This window comes from Taudactylus pleione, unplaced genomic scaffold (assembly GCF_031769625.1).
Source record: "Taudactylus pleione unplaced genomic scaffold, aTauple2 ptg000218l, whole genome shotgun sequence".
NCBI lineage: Eukaryota > Metazoa > Chordata > Amphibia > Anura > Myobatrachidae > Taudactylus > Taudactylus pleione.
This window is the reverse complement of record NW_028284620.1, coordinates 12,995,001-13,019,542: the sequence shown is the minus strand read 5'-3', so window position 1 is coordinate 13,019,542 and position 24,542 is coordinate 12,995,001. Positions and strand designations below refer to the sequence as shown.

Here is a 24,542-nt window from a genome sequence, read left to right as displayed (position 1 = left end):
TGCAATGGATTAGCTCATATCTTTTTATGGATTGCCCAAACATGGAATATAAAAGGGGTGACAGGTCATTCTTCCCTGTTGGCATCAATCCAGTTAAAATGACAACTGTGGTCTGCAGTCTGACATTACATTTTCAATAGAACATGAAATACTTTGTTCCAAGCTTCTCTTCTCATACCCACTGGGAGCTCGTGTGTCATGCAGAATGTTTTGAAAGTTAATAATACATACCACCAAAATGAATATATTGGGTAAGTATCAGGTCTGATTTTAGCTGGCGCTGTCCAATCGAAATCTTACATACATTTGCCCTTACCATCAGTCGCAGGTTAGAGGTCTTTCATCAAAAGAAATTCATGAAAATCTACAGAAAATAATTGCCTGTCAGGAAATGTTATAAATACACTGTTAAGGCTCCGGGTATTCAATTAATTACATCCAGAGCTTTATTGACCAAATTGAAAAAACTGAGATGAACAGTGTTCAGTCTTTCCAGGATGGGAAAATCTCGCATACTAGCTCCAAGAGCAAAGTGCAAATTGTCAGTTGTATTGCCATGGCCACAAAAGTCATCTATGGCAATAACTGGGCATAGTCAAACTTCTTTTGTCTCAGCAAAAGTCTGTCTTCATGACTCCACCATCAGCAACATACAGGGCACAAATGGGAATCATGGCAGAGGAAACTACTGACTATTAATAGGATCACGAGTGCTCATCTAAAGCTTGCCAAAACACACAGTGGCAGGCAACAGGCTTTGCCTGTAGCAGCCCCCTTTCCTGGAAACTACGATTGTTCACAGGTACTCGGCAGCCACCAGAACTTCAGATCCTCAGTATAGCACTAGCAATTTGCACTGAAGACTATGCTTGCCAGTTTACCCAATAGCACTGATACATTTTATGCTGGACAATTATTTCATATAGCACAGGTTTTTTTACAATTGAGAATTAATGACAACAGGTTTTCTGAATGCACATATAAATACTTTGTAGAAAAATACTAAACAGTTCTTTTCAATAGCACAAGTATTTTCCACAGTAGAGAACTGATGGCAAGTAATAGGTTGTCTGAATACACAGGTAATTAATTGCCTTTTAGAGAAATACTGAACAGTTCGTTCATATAGCAAGTATTTTCCACAGTAAAGAATTGCTAAAAGATAATGGATTTTCTGAAGAGCACAAGTACTTTGCACAGCAGCAAGCTATTGAGTAGATTTTCAGAGTACTCCTGATTATTTGCACTGTAATGAAATGCTAAACAGTTATTTTCAACAGGCACAAATACTTTGCACTGTAGCAAGGATACCTGTAGCAAGCAGATCTTTAGAAGGATACAGGTTAGCTTCACAATAGAGAAATATCAGCAGGTAACAGCTATCCAAATGGCACAGGCGGATGAAATTCATTGAGCAGCTAGGAGCAAGAATCCATGTATGCATCAAGACAAAACAAAATCATACTGCCAGGAGAGATGTGCTTTCGACTGCCGGGGAGACTAGGAAGATGCATGTGGTGAGCTAGTGCACTGCTCCAGTGGGTGGACTGGAGGTGAAACAGTGTAGCAGAGTGGGACGGTCCACCAATGAAACATTCAGTGATGACGCTCCAAGCACAGGGATTCCCGTTCACCACCCATCTGTGAATAGGCAGCCTCCAGACTCGTGACAGTGCTGCTTATCTCTGGATTGTCTGGAGGAATCCCAGACGGGTGGTGACCCTATATGATGGTTATGTTGGAGAGGCTTGCTGGACATAAGCAGGAATTCTGGGGCTTATGGGGAAGTCTGACAGGCATGATGTTCGCATGTGGATAGGTTTCTGTGGCATGTAGTGAGGTTTCAGGGTCTGAGAGTGAATTTGTGGCAAGTTGGTGTCTTGGGGGTTTGGGTGTGGGATGCTAGCGCTCGGGATCCTGGTGACTAAAATCCCAATGCCAGCATCCCGACGGTTAGGATACAGACACCTGTCGATAAGTATCCTAACCCTCCCTCCCTGCAGCCTAAATGTAACCTCCCCCTGCAGCCCAACCCTAACTCTGCCCCCCAGCAGCCTATCCTTAATCCTCCCCCTAGTGGCTAACCCTCCCCCTAACCCTAATACTTATAGGCAGCATGCGGTTAGGATGCTGGCACTGGGATTTTGACTGGTGTCAGAATTCTGAGCCCTGGCATCCCGACAGCTGAGCTCTCAACTGTATCCCATATGGGGGAGTGTTGGGTTATCTTGTAGCAAGTGGGTTATCTGAGAGGAATGTGGTAGAAATTTGAAAGCTTTTGATGCGTGTGGGGGCATTTTGGGATGAGTGATGTGGGGGTGTTCCAAGGTATATTTTACAATGTTGTGCTAGAAGAATGAGATGCGTGCTTGTGCCAGGTAAAGAAGGATGCACACTGCAGACACACGCCATTGCTGTGTTTCTGCTATTATTCTTTAATATCTAGATACTGTATATCTTTAGTTCTAACCAGCGTCCATTTTTCTAAATAAATATTTGTGAATGTCCATGCCGCTCTTTATATGAATATATACAGAATTCTAGCATTGTCAATTGTCAAAGTGTGTGTGTGTGTGTGTAATTTTAGGGTAAACTTGAACCCAGAGATTTGAAAAATCTAATTACAGTCATAGAAGAAAAATAACCTGGCAGGTATTGACTTCGGCATGAGAAATTGTGCTCTAGTGGGAGAGAAATTGCTTTTCCAATAGAGTATAAAACTTTTTTTTTTTTTTTAAATGCCTCATTCCAAGGTCTTCCAAGGAATGGGAAACAGTCGGGAAGCCGATGGACGGAATCCCGACCACCAGCTTCCCGACTATAATCCCGGCAAGGGTTAAATGACAGTCTTCGAAATCCTGATGCCTGTCATTTTCCCTACGCCGGGAGACCGACACCTGGCTTACCGATCGAAGGTAAGCCGGGCGACGGGCGTGGACAGCCGCGGGGGGAGGAGGGTTAGGTTTAGGGTTCCCGGTGGGGACTTTGGGTTAGGCACCCCCCCCCGGGAGGTTAGGTTTAGGCTAGGGGAAGGGGGGGTTAGGGTTAGGCACCCCCTGGGGGAGGTTAGTGGTAGGCACCCCCCGGTGGACCTAGGTTTAGGTTTAGGCACTCAGGGGGGAGGTTAGGGTTAGAGGGTAGAATAGGTTAGTGAATACTTACCTTGGGACGATCGAGATTTTCATCCTTGTCGGGCTGCCGCTGTCGGGATTTGAACCGCCGGCCAATCATACAGAATCCCTTCAGAATATGTACTGCTTTACATCATAGGTTATGTAAGCAATAGAAAGGTTTAGATGTAAAATATATATTCTATTAATCTAGAGGTATATTCTTGTTAAGGATATATGTCACTGCAAAGACAGTCTGTGGGTCACAGTGATCAATTACACTGCAGCTATCCTTCTCGCTGGGACCTCACCTCTGCTTATCACACACATATTGCGTTGATTCATAAGATTAGGCCAGTTATACTTTGTTGTACTCATTTGCATATCTCCATGCAGAATCTCATTAATACAGCACTAACCCGACCCCGAGACGATGCCAGTGTGTTTACGATCACTGTGTGTTTCTATAGATACAGTAGCACATAGGGGCTTTCAGCTGTTACAGTATTTTACTGGCAGGCAGGGAGACATTATACTACAATCAGTAATAATATTATTACAGGATCAGGATGGTGAGGGGAACTGGGAATTACAAACATAAAAGGTTAAGGAAAATGGGAACAATGAAGCAATGAGAAGCGTCACTTGGGAGCCATTCAACTCCAGAGTTTATATCAAATGCCACATTACAGTTTTATGCATGCCATAAATATATTATACCCACTAATATTTTTCCTTTTATAATATAGTCTACAAAATAACAAAAACATTTTTTTTTATAGTTCAGTCATCTCTATCAGGTGGGTAGAAATGATACTGCAACTTTTCTTTTGTTGTAAACCTGGCTTGTCTTGGGCAATATTCCTTGGTTGCGGGGGTTCCAGCAGAGACCTGTGGTCTCAGCCCCCCAACCCTCAGAGGAGAATTTCTGCAGGAGTATGGTTATATATTAATCACGATCCTTGTAAGGATAACTATAGAGTGAAAAAAACAACAACAAAAAAACTAGAGTGATATTTATTCAAAAACAATTCTCCCCATGTTTTGTGAAAACAAGTGTATTATTCATCTTCGGAAGTTTTAATACATTTTGTATATCTATTCTTAACAAGCTAATACATATGGATGAGTGCCCATAAACCAAGGTGCACAGTCCTAATATGCAAAATACCGGACCAAACACACAATCTATCTCAAATGCTAGATGCTTAAAAGGGGTTGGGCTTAATGTGCGGACTGCACTTCGCTGTTTAGAGGCGTGGTCTGGGGCACTACCTAAAGTGTTCTCATTTCCAAACTGGTAAAACCATTTTTTTTCAACATGATAGTAAACAGAAGTGGTTTGTACCAGTGTTATCAGTGAGTAGCGCGTGTGATGCTGCTGTTGGTCACACACATACAGCAATGAGCCACAAATTGCAGGAAAGAATCATTTCAGAAGGCAGAGAAGACACAATGACTGAATTCTCCATTCCCTATAGGAAACAACTGTAGTTAGTACACTGATGTAAAACCACAAACATACCTATGTATAGTATTTTATAGTGTAGTTTCATTATATGCTGTAGGCCACTGTACAATTTTCTTACTTAACTATACATAAATATTTTTGTCAGGCCTAAATGTACATTACAAATATTACATTCAGCCTCATGTTATTTACCACAAATTAGAAGAGTGGCTTTTGTGAACTTGTACCATTACAGATTACATTTCAGGAACCGAAAACTGGCACAAAGTCACATATGGCAACGAAGATGTCAGGGCACAGACTACTTTCTACAAGGGGAGAAATCTTTATCTGTATCCCTGAGCTAGTATGGCTAAAAGCAGCATCTACAGTGGACAATACTGCATATGGCAAGCAATAGTAAAAGGACTGTAGATATTTCCTCCTACCGTTCTAATTGCCGTTGGTATTCCGGACTCATCCACAGGTCCAATGCCAGCATAATGTGGTGCCTTAATGACAGAGACTTTCTTCTCTTCCTCCGAGGTCCTGCAGATTGGTATAGTGCTGCTGCTTCGGCTTACGTCAGACTGGTATAGCTGGGAATAACATTCTGTAGAGTCTACAGAGACAGCAGAACACATTTAGTTTCCTTTTCTGACACCCTACACAATATGGGAGATAAACACCACATGGCCATTTGAAAAGATTTTGCTAATTTTCAACAGCACATTTTTCACTAATAGAACATTTTTTTTGAGAGGGCTTTTTTTGTCATTATTATTACTTAATGGGAAATTCATGTCAGGAGGATAGACAACAGCTACCCATACTCAGGCAATCGGGAGCAAGAGACAGGAGCACTAGGTGTTTGGACCTGCCGTATCATAGTAAAGCTGGACTGAAAGTAGATGGTTATATGTTAGTAAATTCCACTCACAACTACATTATTAAGGCAGGATATATGGGAAAATGATTTCCCCACAATCACAACCTTCTCAGGTATTGGTGTTTTTGATCATTGTTATACATACATTGTTACTAGTGCCTCTTTTGCACAAAGCATGCTGCATTTCAGGTTTAGATTTTAGTAATAAACTTAGCTTCATTTTACCAGTAAGATTTACACATGATACAATCCCAATGCTGTATCTTGCTCATTTTTATATGCTTAAAGCCACTGTATACTTATTATTATTGAGACACAGATATAAGAAAGGACTGTATTTTAAACACTCTTTCCACAACAATCAATGAGTAAAAAGGCTGACATTCTAACACTCTAAAAAATAACAAGTCAAAGACCAGAAATGAAAAGCATGAACAGTCTATTATGTTCTGTCAGCTGATCTCTGAACAGTAAATCATCTGGACAAGTGCGGAAATTGACGAGGAAAGTCGAAAATAAGTATTTTATTTATCTGTAGCTCTACTGACAACAGACAACATTTGAGAAACAATTTTCATTCAATTGAGATATTAAAGTCGTTTTTCCCCTTATTTTCTGAGGGAGTGATACCAGGATTTTATTGCTCCGCTCTAAAGAAGAGAATGAATATTTCCCAACATTCATTACCATAGGCGATCGCACAACATCCTTCTACGCTACAATGGGACGTTTCATTTTTCAGCTGAAGAATATAAAAGGTTATACAAATTAGGGTGGGCCCTGGAGGCCGGTGAAAGGCAACGTCAAGAACAATAAGTGTTTCAAATAGCACAAGCAGATGGCAATTGTCTGATTTTGGCAGAATATCAGAGGTCTCTTTTGTTTCAGAATGTCTTCTTTGTAGTTACACTGAAATTAACCACATTCCTTATGCAGCTCAGAGAACATGTTCACAGTGAAGCCACCTCCTGACACACCTCTCTACACTCATCCACACTAATGGTGTAGGACAATTGCAGATACTACTCCTATTCATCATTTTGCTATACAACTGATCGCTAATGCTAACCGTGCAGTTATGAGATTGCAAATGGCTTAGCTGATGGACAGCTCAGATTTATACTGTATCCAGTACGTACTGTAGCTAAGTAGCATACAAAGGATGCCTCAATTATTCTCATTTGCATATCTCTATCCAGAATCTCATTAACACAGTACCAGCTAATCCCTGAAATCATGTCAGCACTGTTACCATCACTGTGCTTTTCTATAGCTACAGTGGCTTTCATTTATTACAGTATATTACTGGTAGGCAGGGAGACTTTAAAAATGTAGGCCAATTAGAACATTATAAAGAGATTTAAATTGGTTATGGCAAATGCAGAATAATGAAGGGAAGATTCCAACTGTAATAGGATTTTTTAATTATATACATTTAAACATAGAATTAAGAAATCCTTTTGCACTTTAGTCTACCAACGGCATTTAAAAAAAAAAAATATTGCACGAATCTGCTTACCAAACAAACAAATCTTCACACCAGTTGGTTTAGTCATATGACTTTTTTACTCTTCACAAATCTTCTGATATCACATTAGTATATATGTAATTACTTCCTGGCTCTAGCTATACCCCATCAGCCCTCTCTATTGTCCAGCTGCTAGTCAGCTTCGGAAGCCGGGCCCACCAGATCCCACTATCCTTTAATCCTTCACACACTCTAGAGCAATCACACCTGTGTAGTGCAGCTGTGTGTGAAACCTTTCCCGTATGCCCCTTGTCCTATGGAGAGAGACCTGTTGTGGAAATCAGAACAAGGCAAAGTACCTTCTTTACCACAATACATATTGGAACTTGGAAGGTCAGACATCACTATCGGGTGGCCAGAAGTGATACTGCGTCTTACATTTTCTTTTGTTAGAAATTTAGCATCTTTTGGGCAATATCTATTGGAATGGGAGATTCCAGCAGGAACCTGTTGTCTCAGCCCCCTACTCACCAGCTGAGAATTTCTTGAAAAAAATGTATGTTATATTTAATTACAATTCTCAGGAAGTGGATTGCACAGGGCAACATGTATTTGAAAAATATAGTTGGGACAGCATGGTTGGTGTAGTGTTTTGGCATTACTGCTTCTCAGACCATACTGGCAGGTTAAATGGCTTGCGACAGATGTGAATGACTGACATGATCTCTATAAAGCGCTGCGTAACGTGTGCTATATAAATAACGGTTAGTAAATAAATGAACTTTAGATTACGCTTTTTCTGCCTAAAACAAATGTACATTTTAATTTTATATGTGTTTTAATAAAAGTGGTTCCTTTGTTCATGACAAACTCATATCCATAGAATTGGTGATGCTAACACACTCACACAGCCTTGAGGTGTTAAATATTGATCCATACCAACAAACTTCTCATTCTCAACTAATTGCTGCTAGAGATGGGTTGGGATTAACAATTTAAAGTATAAACTTCACTGTTAAGAGTTGTTGTCTGAGGTGTTGCCTAAACGTCCCGAAATTGAAACGGTTATCACCAATATGTTCTGTGCATGATGTATATAGTTTATGATTCACAAAAATTTAAGCTCTTTTTAATTTTTTTGGAAGCTCAAAGCAACTGTAGCATTAATACTATACTATGCATCCTGCTCATTTGTATGCACTCACGTTATAAAGCGAGGCGTTATAGAATTGGTGTGAATCAGATCTATGTAATGTTCCAAGAAGCACAAATTGCTGTAGCAGATATTCCAGTATTGTGGAAGGCAGTCACCTATACACTCATGATTAGACTAGTAGTGAGGACAGGCCTGTCTATGTCAGGAGCAAGGTCAGGATGTGAATACAGGAAAGTTGCAGTGAAATTATTTGCGGTTACTATAAAACCAATGCCCACGACTCTTAATGAGGTGAAATCCATGCATAAAAATCGTTTAACAAAAACCTCATACAATTCTTGCACAAAGCACCATGGTTATATATAAAATACAATTCTCAGGAGGTGACCCGCAGAATAAAACCACACACAGGGCAACATTTATTTACAAAACTGCACTGAGCCCCCAGGAGTTGCAGCTGCCTTTTTTTCTGTTATAGTCCCCACACTATAATCATACACAGCCTGATCTTACCACTTGGGAATAAATAGATGAATACATTCTGGGCTGCTCGGTGTGAAGTAGTCATCTTTTGCTGAGGTGTAAAAGTACCATATCGAGAAAAAGTTATTTTGTGTAAGGAAAGCAAACACCACAACTCCTTAATATTGCTATATGGAATTTTGCACATTCAGTTATGGATTCACAGGTAGATGTTATACTGTAGTATATAGTCCTCAAGCAAACCTGGCTGAAATGGACTCTAGTGTTAGTGTGTTAGGGAAGTTAAACTGTACGTTTCTTTGAGGCAGGGACTGAAGTGAATAACAAATATCCTCTGTACAGTGCTGAGTAATAGGATGATGCTATATAGCAATAATAATAGGTTTTAAAGGGAAATAAATTGGTTGCACCAAAGCTATATTTTTCACAACAACCTATATTATATACCTCTATTTTGATATTGTTCTTCTCAATTTAATGTATGGATATATATAAGGGGTGCTATCCCTGGACTAATATAGCAACTAACAACAATATAGACAAAGTAGTAAAATAGTGGAACGCACATGTATATTAACATAGGTACAGATTTATCGTTTAAAACATAACCTTTATTGGGTATCATTAATAAACTACTCTGAAGTTCTACACAGAGGATACAAATTACTTAGAACCAGAGATTGAATACATTTGTTTCGGAAATCTGTGTCAGACTAAAGGTGCGTACACACGCAACGATTTTTTGGATGACTGAACGATAACGATATCGTTCAGTCGTCCAAAAAAATCGTCCAGTTTCAGCCCCAAAACGATGAACGATAACGACCAATGCGCACCCCCGTTTGTAGTTGGTAGTTATCGTTCATCGCCCGAACCTCCCTTCCAACCTGACGATATTGTCAGGTTGAACATGTTCGGGGATGAGGGAGGGAGCCCGGCACTGAACGAGATCGTTCTTGATTTCGTTTAGTGTTTGTGCTGTGTCGTTAACAATACTGAGCACACCCCTGCCGGGGACACACGGGACGATGTAGTTTATGGAGCGAATCGTCCCGTGTGTATGCACCTTAACAAGATACAAATGTATCAATTGGAGCTCATTGAATAGAATATGAATACTGGTGTTGTATGCATACAGTGAGGACGCTGAATCCTGGAAAGGTTAAAAAAGGATCATTCACTTACATATTAAATATTAAGCTATATATTTACATTTTTGTTTCAATCAACATCATATAAATATAATTTTTGTATCAAACAGCTAGATGTCTACAGAAAACTGAACTATTAATAAACCTGTCAAATGATACTCAATGAATACAGCATGATATACTAATAATGGGACACAGAGATGTTTACAGCCTTTATTTTCATTTTCACCACTATTCTATATCATTTTACTTTGCTGATTTTAACAATATTGTTTATTAATGATACCCAATAAAGGTTATATTTTTAAACAATGAATTTGTACCTATGTTAATATACATGTGCATTGCACTATTTGGACTACTTTGTCTATATTGTTGTTAATAGCAATAATAATAGGTTGTTGTTTCTACAAAGTCAGGTGTGTGATCTGAGGGCCTGATCCAGAGCCGCTCGTAAGCGGCCGCTCGTTCGCTCCGAGCGATGTTCGCACATCTGCGCATGCGTATGGGTCGTAATGCGCATGCGCCAACCAGTCAGTGCGGTCGGAAAACGTGTGTTCGCAAAATTGAGTGACAGGATGAGGCGTTTGTGTGTGGTAACAGGGGAAGGTGCTTGAAAACGGGAAGTGGAGATCCGAACGCAGGTGTGCCAAACGGTCAAAACGGGCGTTTTAAGGGTGTACATACTTATCAAAGCAGCGTCATCGACCACGTCACTTGGTTGTTTCTTAGCCTGAACTGTTCGCATGATTGCGGTAGGAAAATCCAACCGCAAGCACTGCGAGCAGTTCAGACCCCTTTCGATGTACTCGATTAATCTAATAAATAGCGGAGATGACGTATGATGCGAGCGGCCAGGGGGCGTCTTTACAAAATAGCGAGCGCATGTTTCGTTCGCTCGCTCAGACATAGAGGAGTCAACAGACCGCAAAGAGCGAGCGCTCAATTTAAATAGTCGGCCCCTTTTTCTGAACGAGCGAGCGCAAATAGCGTCCGGCTCTGAATCAGGCCCTGAGTCCCAGGAGCTGCTGGCTTCCTTCTACATGCATGAGGATAAACAAATCACAGCAGTGCTGACACTAAGGTGCCTATGTATCAAAGCTTGATGAGAGATAAAATTGTGAGAGAAAAAGGATTAACCAATCAGCTCCTAACTGTCACTTTTCAAACAAAGCCTATAAAATGTAAGTAAAGCTGGGTACACATGTAAAGATTTTCTGTCCAACCATCCAACTAGTTGAATGAAAATCTGGTAAGGTATGAAAGCAAATGACAATCAGCAATTTGCTCCCAAAAGCCGGAAAATGGACAAAAACTGTTTGAACAATTGTTTAGATCAAACAGTTAACAAACTTGTCTAACAACCATTTTCATCTGTTTTCTGGCATTTAGGAGCAAATTGCTGATCATCAGTTACTCCCATACGTTACCAAATTTTTATTTAAAACCAATCAACTAGTTGGATGGTTGGACAGAAAATCTTTACGTGTGGGGTGCCGAGAGGTTGGTGGGAGCGGGTATTAAATACCTGGACCCGGCTTGCTGGAGGGAATCCTCATCTCTGCCTGTGGGGGGGAGCGATCACACAGATCGCACCCCCCTGGATTTGTGCTGGGCTGAGGGGCTCACAGCCCCCCCTCCCCAGATGCAGCAAAAAATATTTGTTTTTTCCCCAAAGAGGGCGTGGCCACGCCTCCCCCAGGCCAGCTCTTTACGCCCCTGCGGTTGATCACCGCGGTATGTACTTAGAAATCCTAATAAAATCATAAAAGGACAGCTTTTGCGATAAGAGCTTACCTTTGCAATGCTCTCAGATAGAGAGGGACTTCCGGGTGTACCAACAAGAAGTCCTTCTGGCGTCCTTCTGCACATGCGCAGTAGGACACGTGCTGAGGAGGGAAATGGGAGGGATCTGACTGGATCCCTTAAGGAGGGAAGGGGTGGGGGGGGGGTTTCCCAAAAAGAAGCCCATAGGCTTCTATTGGGTAACGCCACCGGAAGAAAAACGTTACCCATCGTGATGAAGCACAGGAATGCGATGCTTAGTACATATGGGAAATGCGGTAAAACCCTCAAAACTGCATCTTCGGGGCTTTTACAGCAATTTTCTATTTAGTGCATCCTTCTCAAAGCAGAAAGCCCTATAACAGCACGCTAAGTGCTGTTATAGTACATCCGCCCCTTGAATATCCCATGCTGTCACAAAATTTGGAAAGTGTGGCTAGAGAAGGTTACTGTGAAGTATCAGAGACCTGGTACTAATACTGTATAACAGTGGTTCCTAAACTGGATGCTGTGGGGCACATGCAGGGGTGCCACAGGTTGGTTGTCCAGGACCAAGTCAAATTAGTTATGTTCAATGTGATGGGCAAAACCAGTGCTGGAGGCTGGCAATCATAAAATATATGACAAACACTGGCGCCAATCCTGACCACCTCCACATAACTGATCCTAAGGTAAGAACTATTTACTTAATTTCATCCTTTGACAGACCGGTGCTGTGAAAAAAGATGCTGATATTCTAGGGTGTCATGATTCAGAAAAGTTGGAAACCACTGGTGTATAATGACCTACTTGGGAAAGCACCCAATTTTATAAAGTGCGCTACACCTGTGCATGTGCTCTGCTTTCATCCATCAATCCATTCACTTATTCAAAGTATTCAAAGAGTTAATACTGAGGAAGAGGGTAATAGTCAGATCCATACTAAATATATTTAAAAAGCTGGATCCACATTAAATTTGCACACACTTACACACCCACAAAAGCCGGATCCATACTAAAGATATTGAAAAGTCATTCATTAAAAAAAAAAAGCTAAGCCAAAATCCATACTATGATGACATGAAAACGCTAGGCCCTTACACGGTGCTGCACTGCAAATGCCCAGAAAAGCATAGCTGAGGCTGGAATAGCAGTGGCCTCACCACTGAGCCCTATAGTTACAGCACCCATTGCATTGACAGCAGTTCTTCCCATTCTTATCATTTACAGTATTAATACTGCACAGTTATGGGACAAAAACAACCTGTGCAATGAAGCAGCAGGATTGTACAATGCCCAAACAACACTTTGTAGTTACACTGAAATCACGAGGGATACATGTCTTCATCTACTCAATAGGAACATGGAGTTACAATATTAAACAGGTTCATATTAATCAGTGCTTGGTCTTATAATAATAACATGGTCTTATAATAAAAAAAAATGCCTTATTAGTGTGCATACACAAATGGGCCATAGTGCATGTGATTCAGGTTTCTCTTGCTTTAATCTAAAGCACCAAGATATGTCAGACATAGGATAGACACGTAAGTAATAATCACACTACTATCAGTGTCCCCATTCTTATTCAGGGTGTACAGACTATTGTCATCTCCAGAGACCTGTTTTAAAGAATTGATGTCTGAGGAAGAGGACATCAGGAGTTATTGTCTCATATGAAAAGTATCAAGTTACCTCCTAAATAGTTACTTACAAATCCTAACATGTATAATTCTTTTGAACACATTGGTAAACCAGTTGTAGCTTTAAACCTTGCATGACAAGAAAATAAACTCTGATTGAAAACTTGAGAGTGGAAAGCTGAATGTTTGCACAGGGATCGGCCCTAAGCTCATGGACTGAACGACCTAGTAAGGTAAATGTACATTGAAAGGCTTAAAGATGAAAAATGACATAAAAGAAAAAAACCATTCGAACACCATTTAAAAAAATGTATATTGTACATGTCTTTACTACTACTATGCCCACTAGAAATTAATAGGTGCAACATATGAATAAAACACTTTAGACATACCCAAAGCTCTGCTGTGCTGCATGGTCATAATGCTGGAGTTAAGCGACGGTGGGGAGGGGTATGTTGGAGAGAACGACCTCTGATAATGGCTCATAGGACTGGCTGGGCTGCCTGAATTCCCATTAACTGTGATTGGAGTCTGTGAAAAATAAATCATTGTTAAAATAAGACAGCTAATATAAAATAGTTTGTGACAAGGAGTCATACACAACAGGCCAAGTGAGAAAATAGGCTATAGTTGATTAATTGCACCTTCTCTAAAAAATCATGTATTTAATGAAACACACATACAAAAACACCAATCCCATTGTACGCTAGCACAACATAACTAAGCAGGCAGCAAACATACTGTATGTTAGTGTGTTACTCCAAAACAAAGCTATGGAAACAGAATTGTATTACATTTGGTTACCATGCAGTCATTTTTCTGTGAAAGCAAAATTAAAAAATAAAATAAAAAACATGCGATTTTGATAGCGAGATACAATGACTATAAAAGATGATTATTATTTGGTTTTAAAATAAATTACACAATATGCTAAAGTGACACGACAAGAAATGATTGCATCTTATGGTAACATCTGACTAAGGCGCACAGTTGTATACAATGCAGAATCACTATTTATAGGGGGCAATAGGGATGTGGAGTACACGTGTATCTGCTTTAATTTGCAAATAAAATATAAAGATGTGCAGTATATGTGTTGTTATCTGTGCTATAGTCGCTGGCATTCATAATACTAGAAAATCAGAATACACTGTTCTCGATGGTGGATCCCAGTGTTCAGACTCATGCTGGCTATTCATGTGACAACTCCGAAATACATTTCTTATAAGTGGCACCAATGCGCTTTGTGACGGCTAATCCTATGCCCACAGACTGGAAGTAATTAAGGATAAATAGTATGCTAGGTTAATAAGTACATCAATCTGATGCTGTTCTCACACCGGTTACAGCACTTATTGTGCAGCGTACAGTTATGAGAATCACTGGTGAGAATTAAGGGGCCTATCCACTAGGCGACGTGATAGACTGAACGTCTAGCATTCAGACCTTCAGGTCACAGAGGCACGGTGCCCGCACTGAACAGCGTTCACTGAACGTCATTCAGTGCAGGAGACCGACCTCCTATCTCTGAACATGCCGAACCTGACGAGCATCGCCAGGTTGACGGGCATGTTCAGTAGATAGTCGGGGTCGGCAAGGACCCAGCATGCACGCGCATCGTTGGTCCTTGCCGGCTCTCCATTACCCGACTTTGTGAACAATGCTACCAAAGCCTCCTGGTTTTGGTCGGATTGTTACAAAGTCGGGTAATGGATAGGCTCCTTTAGAGTTTCAACCTCAGCAGTTGGTCAGTACATGGGAAATGTCGCATGAATTTAAATGAAACAAAATCAAAAGGAACAAACCCGGCCTAAAGTATTATTTGTAGGTGAGTCAATTCAACTATTTTTTTCCTTTTATTTAAAAGGCAACTTAACTTTTCTTAAACTGTAGCAATATATTCTCCATGCCGTAGCAAAAATGTTTTCTGGTACAACATTTATTTAATTTCTAGGTTATAGATTCTTTTCATTTGTGATGGAGGCTTGAATGATAGGACTTCATGATTATAATGCGTTAGGTATAATTAGTATCCCCCATATGTACCATCTGGATATATGAGGAACTGGTTGTATATTACAACCAAGGAGAATCAGGCTTAGCCTTTGTGAGTTACCAGTAGTTACCGGCAGTTAGAGCAGATAAAAGAATAAATCTGTGAATACTTTTACTAACATTTTACCCCACCTCCCTCCCCCCTGTATAAAAAAAGATCCGCACACTTACCAGCATCTGGGGCTCAGCAGTGACCTCCTCTGACCGGCACTTTAATGCATCTCAGCTGACAGCAGTCATCAGCTGATCCACCAGTCGTCTGAGGTCACCAATCGCTGGTCTCGGTGCAGGTGGGTTTTTTTAAACTTGTATTTCTTTCTATGATCAGCTTGTAGTCTATTTTCTGTTCTGCCTGTCAGAGCAAAACAGGATTCGGGGAACTAGGGTAAAGCTCCGATAACTCCTTGGGAAGAGCAGGGGCGCCAAGAGGGGGGGAGCGGGTAAAGATTACCGGGGCCCAGGCTTCCTGAGGGGCCCGGCGGGGGCCCAGGTCCGGCGCCGCTCCCCCTCCCTCACAGCAGCCCAGCACACAGCGTGTGCTGAGCTGCAGTGGAGACTGCTCGTGGCTGCTGAGCAGCAGCCACAGCAGTCTCCTATGCCTGTGGGGGGGAGTGATCACACTGATCGCGCCCCCCCCTGGCTTTGAGCAGGGCTGAGGGGGCCCAGAGCGCCCCCCTCCCCAGCACGCAGCTTCGCGAAGCGGCGCTGCAAATCTTTTTTTTCTTTTGGGAAGGGGGCGTGGCCACGCCTACCGTGATTAGGCCACGCCCCCTATTACCCGGGCCCGCCGCGGCTCTCAGCGGGCCTGGGGAAGAGGGCATAGTCATCACAGGAATTTCACATTTATTTTATTTACAATTAATTTTTAATAAATTTCAGGCAGATCACATTTCCCATTACAAGCAGGGGCTGGCTGGCAACTTTTAGCCTGGGGGGCAAATGCAAGCAAGTGGCCCTAGCTTTCCACAAACCTTTGGCAATGGAAAAATGGACATGAATCGGGAATTTGTGAATACAAGTGATACAGAGTTGAACGCATTTCAAGTACTTATGGCTGCAAAGGTATAACTGGGCATGCTACCAGAACTGCAGCCACATACTGTAGTTAGTTGTCAGTGTAAAAATATGTCTGTTACCATGCGCATCTTTTGTGTTAGCTGGTGCACAATGTAGATGATTCGTAGCAAACCAAACATATGGATAAAGGTCATTGTACCACAGGATGTAGACAGCTCTGCGTAGGGGAGATAATTCAAGTTTTTCCCATACATGCAAAGCTGGAGCATATGTGCCCAAGTACCCAGAGGGAGAAACTGGACATCTCTTAAAAACAATACTACCTAAAATCTACATGCAAATGTGTGGGCTGGCACTGGTCACATACCAAGACGCATCATAAAAAGTCTCTTGGTGTGTGAAACGGGATACCCCCCTCTTCCCTCAATTAAAATCATGACCCAAAACTGCTCCACCCTTGACCTGGCAACCCACCCACCCCCCTTCTCCCTGAACTAAATCATATCCCAGAATTGCACGATCTCACCACCCACAGACCTGACGATATACATTAAGTATCCCGACAGCTGGGATTCCGGCGTTCAGAATCCTGATGCCGGAATCCCGATACTTCTCAGAACATCGGCGTCAGCATCCCGAAGGTAAGTACTGGGGTTAGGGGGAAGGATAGGGTTAGGGGTTTGGGTTAGGCACTAGAGGGCGGGTTAGTTGTAGGGTGTGGGAGGTTAGGTTTAGGCACTAGGGGGGAAGGCAAGTGGTAAGGTTAGGGGTTAGGTTAGGGTTACTTACCTACAGCCGTCAGCATTGTAGCCTGGTCAGGATGCCGGCATCGGGATTCTGACCGACGTGATCCCGTACCCATCCTGATCTAACAACCCCTTCTACCTTAATTATATTTGTCCCACAACTGCTTTTTGTCCCATAAAAGATCCATTTACAGTTACACCTCAGATCTATGGGGGCGGCCCAATACCAGTACTCACTCTAATCCTGCTGATGCAGCCCCTTCTGTTTTCGTCTCTGTTTCTGTGTACACTGCAGTGTCACTATGCTGCTAAGTCCTACTACTTCTTGCAGGGCGAGTAACAGAAATCATTTGGCCCTATACACCCATTTCCTGGCAGGTCTCAGGTGCATGTAGCTTCCCATTAAGTAGCTTACATAGAGGCATATTTTTCAATGATCAGGTTTTAGATCAGATAATTATAATTTATTTTCACAGCTGTAAGAAATTAAGTATAGCTGGGATGTATTAATAATAATTCAGGAACAGGAACTCCGATAGTAATGATAGCAGTACATCCCTGTGATGTGTTAGAGGTGAAGTCCACCGAGCTACAGCGCATGCAGAGTCTGCTGACCATGCATGTGCAAGCGGCCATTGTCGAGGAGGGACCCTAAGTATCCTGTTGCGGCTACAATGCCGCTAGCTACCATGGACAGCTCCAGAATGCACTTGGTAAATTCGGCAATTACGCAACCCCCATAGAAAAGTATGGTGCCTGATTTTGCAGTGGAAAATGGGGGATCACAGCAGATATGTTATCTTCAGCAATCCCCCGTAGACACACACGTGATACTTAATATTTGAGGGGTATGCCCCATGAAGAGGTACAAACCTGCTTACACTTGGAACCAAGTTTGAGTGAAACATTCCCACGACAATCAAGGCAGTTGGCAGACTTTCTCCCATGCAGCGCGATATGCGGGGCAGGGGGAGGGGGCATATCAGGCCGTTCGGCACCCGATCTCCCCGTGTGTAGGGACTGTCAGATATGTCAACCCTGGGATCGTCTGTCACATCAGTGCCTACACATCGTTCAGTGTATAGGTACCCTAACCCACCCCCCCCAGTGCTAACCATCCCCCTAACTCCACTACTTACCGTCGGGATGCCAGCGCCGGGATTCTGACTGGTGTCAGATTTCCGGCACCAGCATTCTGAGCGCCAGCATCCCGACATCTGGGATTTCAACTACCTCCCATCCACGCACATAACAGCAATACTCCTACACCTGCCCACATTCCATCAATACCCCTACATACACACATTACTGTAGTACCTCTCCATACATACACATAACAGCAATACTCCTACACCCGCCCACATTCCATCAATAGCCCTACATACACACATTACTGTAGTACCTCTCCATACACACACAACAGCAATACTCCTACACCCGCCCACATTCCATCAATACCCCTACATACGTACATTACTGTAGTACCTCTCCATACCCACACATAACAGCAATACTCCTACACCCGCCCACATTCCATCAATACCCCTACATACACACATTACTGTAATACCGCTCCATACACACACATCGCAATAATACCATACCCCCACACACACATATTACAGCTATTTGTGTATAGTGTATATATTTAAGTACACACGGGGATTTGGAACATTGTTACTGGCAGCCGGATCTCACGCCCCAGAAGCACCCCTTCTATGCAGGTGAAGCAGCAGTAGAACAGATCCATCCTTCAGCAATTTGGGGTACTTAGCCCTCTTCCTTCTCCACAATGTGTACAGCATGTAATATTGGAGAGGAAGTCCCCACCGGACTGCGCGGCATTTGCTGGCATTTCTCTTTCTCTCTCCCCCACTGTGCGCCAGATTATAATACCGGTGCAAATCAGAGGCGACCACGGAGCTATGAAGGAAGTAACTGGGAGAAGAAAGTGGCATGCGAGGGGCGGGGAGGGAGAGGAGCCCGTCAAGCTCGTAATAAAGGAGGGAGGGGAGGGACAGCAGCTGAATGGAGGAGTCATTGGAGCTAGCCAGTAGGCTTTCTGTGGGCTGCGGAGGTGGAGTCACACTGGCTGATACATGCTGACTTTGCTGAGGCTGTAAGAACAACTGCTCAGCCTCTGCAATGCTCCTCCTAATTGGGGAAACAATCCGCTCCCCCTCTCGGCAACCTCCCTCTCTAGAATCCTGCTGCAGTCAGTGCAGTGTGACCATGGTGCAAGCTGCCCAGCCCCAGACTGTATATGTATGAAGTCTGGCAGAGACGGACGGTCTTCCAAAAGCTTAAAAATGTACCGGCCTGGGGGGCAGATGTCACCCTGCCCCCGTCCCAATCCGCCCCTCATTACAAGTTTGGGAAATGCGATCTGCATAATAAAAATATGCTAATTGAAGGGATTGGAATTGCTCCACTACTCCAGTTGCCCTTTTTCACATTATATTAGTATCACATAAATGTATTAAACGCCCCTTTTCACATTTTTTTAAGTAAAAATAATATTGATAAATAGGGCCGTAAGTGCTACATATTCCGTATTACCCAGAAAGCTGGGTAAAAAGCTCTTGGTGGGCTATATGATTCAGTCACACATCAATGTTGCTCTGATGTCAGAGGGTTGCATTAGTGCAGTGGTTTTCAAATTCATTAACCAAACAGTTCACGTTTAACAAGTCACGGTTATAGGTCACGTTTACAGGTCACGTTTACGTGGGTAAACGTGACTTCACGTGGCCGAACACAAATGTTTCTATTCAATTAGCAGCGCACGTTAAGTCGTATTACTGCTCCATAAGATTTGATACAACTTTTGTACACCCACTGGTACACCCCTCTAATACTGTATTGATGGGAAAAGTGTTCTTGAACTTTTAAATGTAAGTAATGTGAGTTATAGGCATTTTTATACACCCCAAATTATTCTAGAGCATTTCATTTGCTGAAAAAACTTTAGCTTTCTAATCATTTTTTTCCACTGGTATTATAAAATGCAAAAATCAGTCATCTGACACAGTTTAAGAGCCCCAAATACTTTGCTTTTGGCCAAAATGTTATCCAGTGTTAGTTTGCATGGTTTTGGGGTACAGGCTGCTTTTCCCATTTTTTACATAATAGAGAATTGGGGTAAATTTACTAAGCTCGAATGACATCGAATAGGGCAAAATCGGCAGATTAATGCATATTCGGAAATTTTACTAAAGGCTAAACTCTGCCGACTTTGCGCCATTCGATGTCTAAAACTCTGCCGACAATACCTGTAACTCAGACGGTAACATGTTTTCGGACACATAGACCATCAGTACAACTCGGCAGCCTTTTGCCATAGAAATCAATTGGACCTTGAAATTTACTAAGGATTCGTATTTGTTTTAACGGCTGAAATATACTGCAAATCGGCAGCAAAAGACAAAAAAAAGAACCCAAATAGAAATATCAAATAGAACACCTTTTTCCATTCAAGTTTCACATCTCAACCTGCACAGATGCATGCACAGATCAGGGAGATCTGTGATACATGCATATGTATGTAAAAAAATAAACACAGAAGCACGAACAGGATCAGTGAGATCCGTCTGTGCTTCTGTGTTTAAAAAATCCAGTTGCTGAGCGTTCATTGGCTGAGAGAGGCGACCCTTCCATCCCTCAGTCAATGAGTAGTTACCACCATTGACTTCTATGGTGAGAACCGCAAAAGGTTACTTAAGGTTACTTTTGCGGTTCCCACCATTTACTTCAGTGGTGGTAAGCGATCATTGGCTGAGAGGTAGAATGGTCGCCTCTCTCAGCCAATGAACACTCAGCAACGGGATTTCTTTTTTGAAATCCCGTGGCGGAGCACTCATTCGGGTAGTTTGTGGTCCAGGATGTTTCGGGTTTTTTTTGTTGCCAAGACCCTTGATGCCTACATGGAACGAAGAGGACCTGATCCACGCATAGGAGGATGTGAGTATGGCTTTTATTACAGGTACCGTATGGATTCCTACTGAACAAGGGGACATGATGGCTTCAGGGATAAATAGGTGAGTATGTGAGATGGGAAGTCTAAGTGTACATGTGTGTGTGCATGTATGCTTTATTACACTTTTACTGTCACGGTGTGTGTTCTGTCATTTTTTAAAGTATTTATTTTGCTGTGGAACTACAGGTACCAGCAAGCCTGTAATGCCCCGCATGCTGGTACTTATTGTTCTCCAAGTACCAGCATGCGGGGGAGGCTTCCTGGGACATGTAGTTCAACAGCAAGAGACAATATTATCACATCTAATTTTTACACAACACTACACTATCAACCGGGCACCCACCAGCCAGGGTTGCCGGGGATATTCCCGGGCTATCAGCCTAGGCCTGGGGGTGCCCTGGAGAGGGGGTCCCCAGCTCCCCAGGGATCCCCGGCCTGGTCAGGGGTAATGCTTTGGCTGGGGGACCGGTGAAAGGGTTTTCCTGGCTGTGGTATTACTCCCCCGCTAGAAATAGCCAGTGCTGGTTCTAGAAATTACAGGGGAACCCTGTGCATTTTTTCCCCTGTATTTCCAGAACCAGGACTGGCTCAGAGCCCAGTGCTGGTGGCACTAAATAAAGGGGACCCCTATGTTTTTTTGTCCCCTGTATTTTGGCAACCAGGGCTCGCTCTGAACAGCCCTGTGCTGGTTGTGCTTAATACAGGGGATCCCTACTTCGTTTGTCCCCCATATTTAGCACAGCCAGTACTGGGTCTCCAAAGCCCAGTGCTGGTTGTTCTATGTATTACATTAACATTTCTGTATCATTAATAGTTAATCTTTAAGGTGCCTGTGCAGAGTTGGACACAATTCCTGTCTAATCGCAGATGTGCAATTCTGCATAAAGATAAATTTGTATAAGGAAAATGTAACAAGCACAAGTGCTGCTCCTCTGAATACAAGTTCTAGTAACAGGGTGGTGATACTTTTTTTTCCAGTCAGTGCTTCTCAAATCAGTTCACACAATATTCATGTCAGGATCAAACTAAATCTGTGTAATTGTCTTTGCCTTTTCTATTATTACACATTCACCCTTTAGCTTGTTACCTTTCATAGCTTTAGAAAGACACACGATGAGTTTATTCTCGTGTTGCAATTAAAGGAAATTGCCTGGTTAAAGGCTGAGTAGATTAATAGAAGGATACAAGGCTTTGGGAATTGTGTGGGGCACTGAGAATGAGCAGGTTATGATTGCTATTCAGCAGTGAGACCAACATTGTCCTCAGATCAAATATACAGGATTTAAAATTAGTTTTTGTTAAAAATTTAGAGTTTAACCTGTCACGTGTGTTTCTACTGGGAATATTAAAAGGATTTACGTAAATAGCCCCCCCCCAACAACCTCGACGAAGACAGGACAGATCACCAGGAGGGGGAAGTATAGCTGGTAGGGGGTGCGGAAAAGCAGGTACATGGCAGTAAGTCTATGTATGTACTGTGATGTATAGTGGCATGCAGTCTATTAAATCTCATCACTATATGGTAGGAAAGATATTAGTTGAACACACGGCTCTATAACAGGGATGCTCATTCACTGAGCTATGCTGCCATGTCTTGACCTCACAAGTACAGTGATTATTGCATGTGAAAGATAACCCCAAAAAAGAGAGCTGGATTGGACATCAGGATATTAATGATTCATAGTGGTTATTTGTTTAGCCATTGAAACATTGTGCCCATCTGCACTCCATTTAAAAAAAAAAAACACTATTCGTGATTAGTATACAAAGACTGGCAGCTTATTTTGATTGTCATAATCTAGATGCCATAACAAGCATCATACATTATAATAAAAATATTCAGGATAAAGTGGGTGGTCACAAGTGCCCTACAGCACACAGTACCAATAACACGGCGATCAGTATCATGCTATATACCAATAAGTATTCTATTGTCATGCACACAATTGTGAGACAGTGGACTGTACTAGTAGTATTCATGCTTCAGATTCCATTTTTATATGGAATACTCATCTATAAATAAAAAAATCTAAAAATACCCCTGCTTTATTGTGGTCTTAGGAACCTACTGTTAAATAAAGACATAAGAGGAGGCAAATATAGCAGAACTAAGGTAATGTAACATATATAACAATACAGAAAGTACTGTATATGATGTGCAAAAGAAGAATCCTAGACACAAGTTATAAGAAAGTTATCATCCTCTCCTCATGTTTTACAGATTATCCCCTAATAGCTCAGGAAGGGTAACTCTATTACGGGTATATACATCACCACTTAATTCATACAAATCAGGGGAAAATAAACATTTTCACCTACTTTTGTTTAAATTAAGTATCTGGGCTCTTCGTCATAAAGGTGACGCAGGCGATATCGCTGATATATCCTGCTTACCTTTCAGCCCCGATTTGGCCCACTGTACCCATACACTATTATGGGGACCTAAAGTCATAAAGCTCTGAAAATACAAAGTCTTCAGATCAGATGGCATTTGTTCCTGCACCCCCTATAGGAAGTAGTGCCGGGTAGCAAAGAGGGATCCTTTGGCTCCCTCCACCTCTGTTCGGCTCTTTCCACCTGGACACTGGGGCTTTGTGTGTCTGCATGAACCCCAGGTCACCCATGAGCAGTAGCTCTGCCGAGACAGACTCCGCAGTGCTAAGTTTCACTGCCGTGAAAGGATTCGCAGGGACATCTGATCTTTGGATCAGCTGTCTAAACGCCAAAACAATGTTGAATTGCTCCGGGGCTCGCAGCGAGTCAGAATGTTAATTATCAATGGCCGCCTGGCCCCAGATAATTAACATAATGATTAGGCCCTTGATGAGAAAAGAGCATTTGAGAACGTAAAAGCCAGAAAAGTATATTGTACTTAATGCTGCTGATCAGAGTTGCTAGCAAAGTAAAAAAACTAAAAGGAGCAAAGCTGCCACACATCCAAAGATGATCATTCCAGTTGTGTGGTTGAAACGACAATCTTTACAGGAGCAAACTATAAATCAGACGTTTGTGCCAAATGTCAGAACACCGTCCAGACAAGATGGTTAAATAAAATGGATTTAAACAAATTAAAGTGTCTGAACTATTGTTTTCATCCCTTTTCAACTAACTGTCTGGTTGTTGGAATGATAATCTTTAGATATGAGGCCAGCTTAGCTTTGCACATAGACAAAACCATGTTTCTACAGCAGGTAGGACAGATGTAAGATGTGCAGAGAGATTTAGATTTGGGAGAATGTGTCCTAGCTCAGGTCTCTATTGCAGTGTACAAAGAAAGCTGTTCAACATTTGTGCAGCACATGTAAAGGCAGCCCTTATTTACCCTGCATGGGAGAAATTATATATATATATATATTGTTGTCACACTTGCAGCGCAACATAGTTTGTCCAGGTGTAAAGTAACTTTTTTTGCTTTGCTACCGACAGAATCAGCACCAATCTCTAAAAAACTGGGGAGCTTAAACCTGACAGGGGAAGCAGATCCAGTGTATTTATAGTAGTTACAGTCCATCTATTTCCTTATATAATAACTTCAGCAAAACATATTGACCTATACTATTCTTCATATGGAATGTAATTTCCCTGAGGATTCTTTCTATAATATACTGTAATCAGAAAGTATCACACTTTGTTA

At 42.1% G+C, this 24,542-nt stretch overlaps 1 protein-coding gene across 2 annotated transcripts in view; it reads right to left on the bottom strand.

The window, feature by feature from the left end:
* SORBS2 (sorbin and SH3 domain containing 2) overlaps positions 1-24,542 on the bottom strand; it is a 325,434-nt gene that overhangs the window by 103,992 nt on the left and 196,900 nt on the right. For both annotated transcript variants that reach the window (XM_088478777.1, XM_088478776.1), the window contains exons 8-9: positions 13,507-13,645; positions 5,010-5,182 (exon numbers count right to left, since the gene is read on the bottom strand). In XM_088478777.1, coding sequence (XP_088334903.1) covers positions 5,010-5,182; positions 13,507-13,645 — 312 coding nt within the window. The remainder of the gene's footprint in view (positions 1-5,009; positions 5,183-13,506; positions 13,646-24,542) is intronic.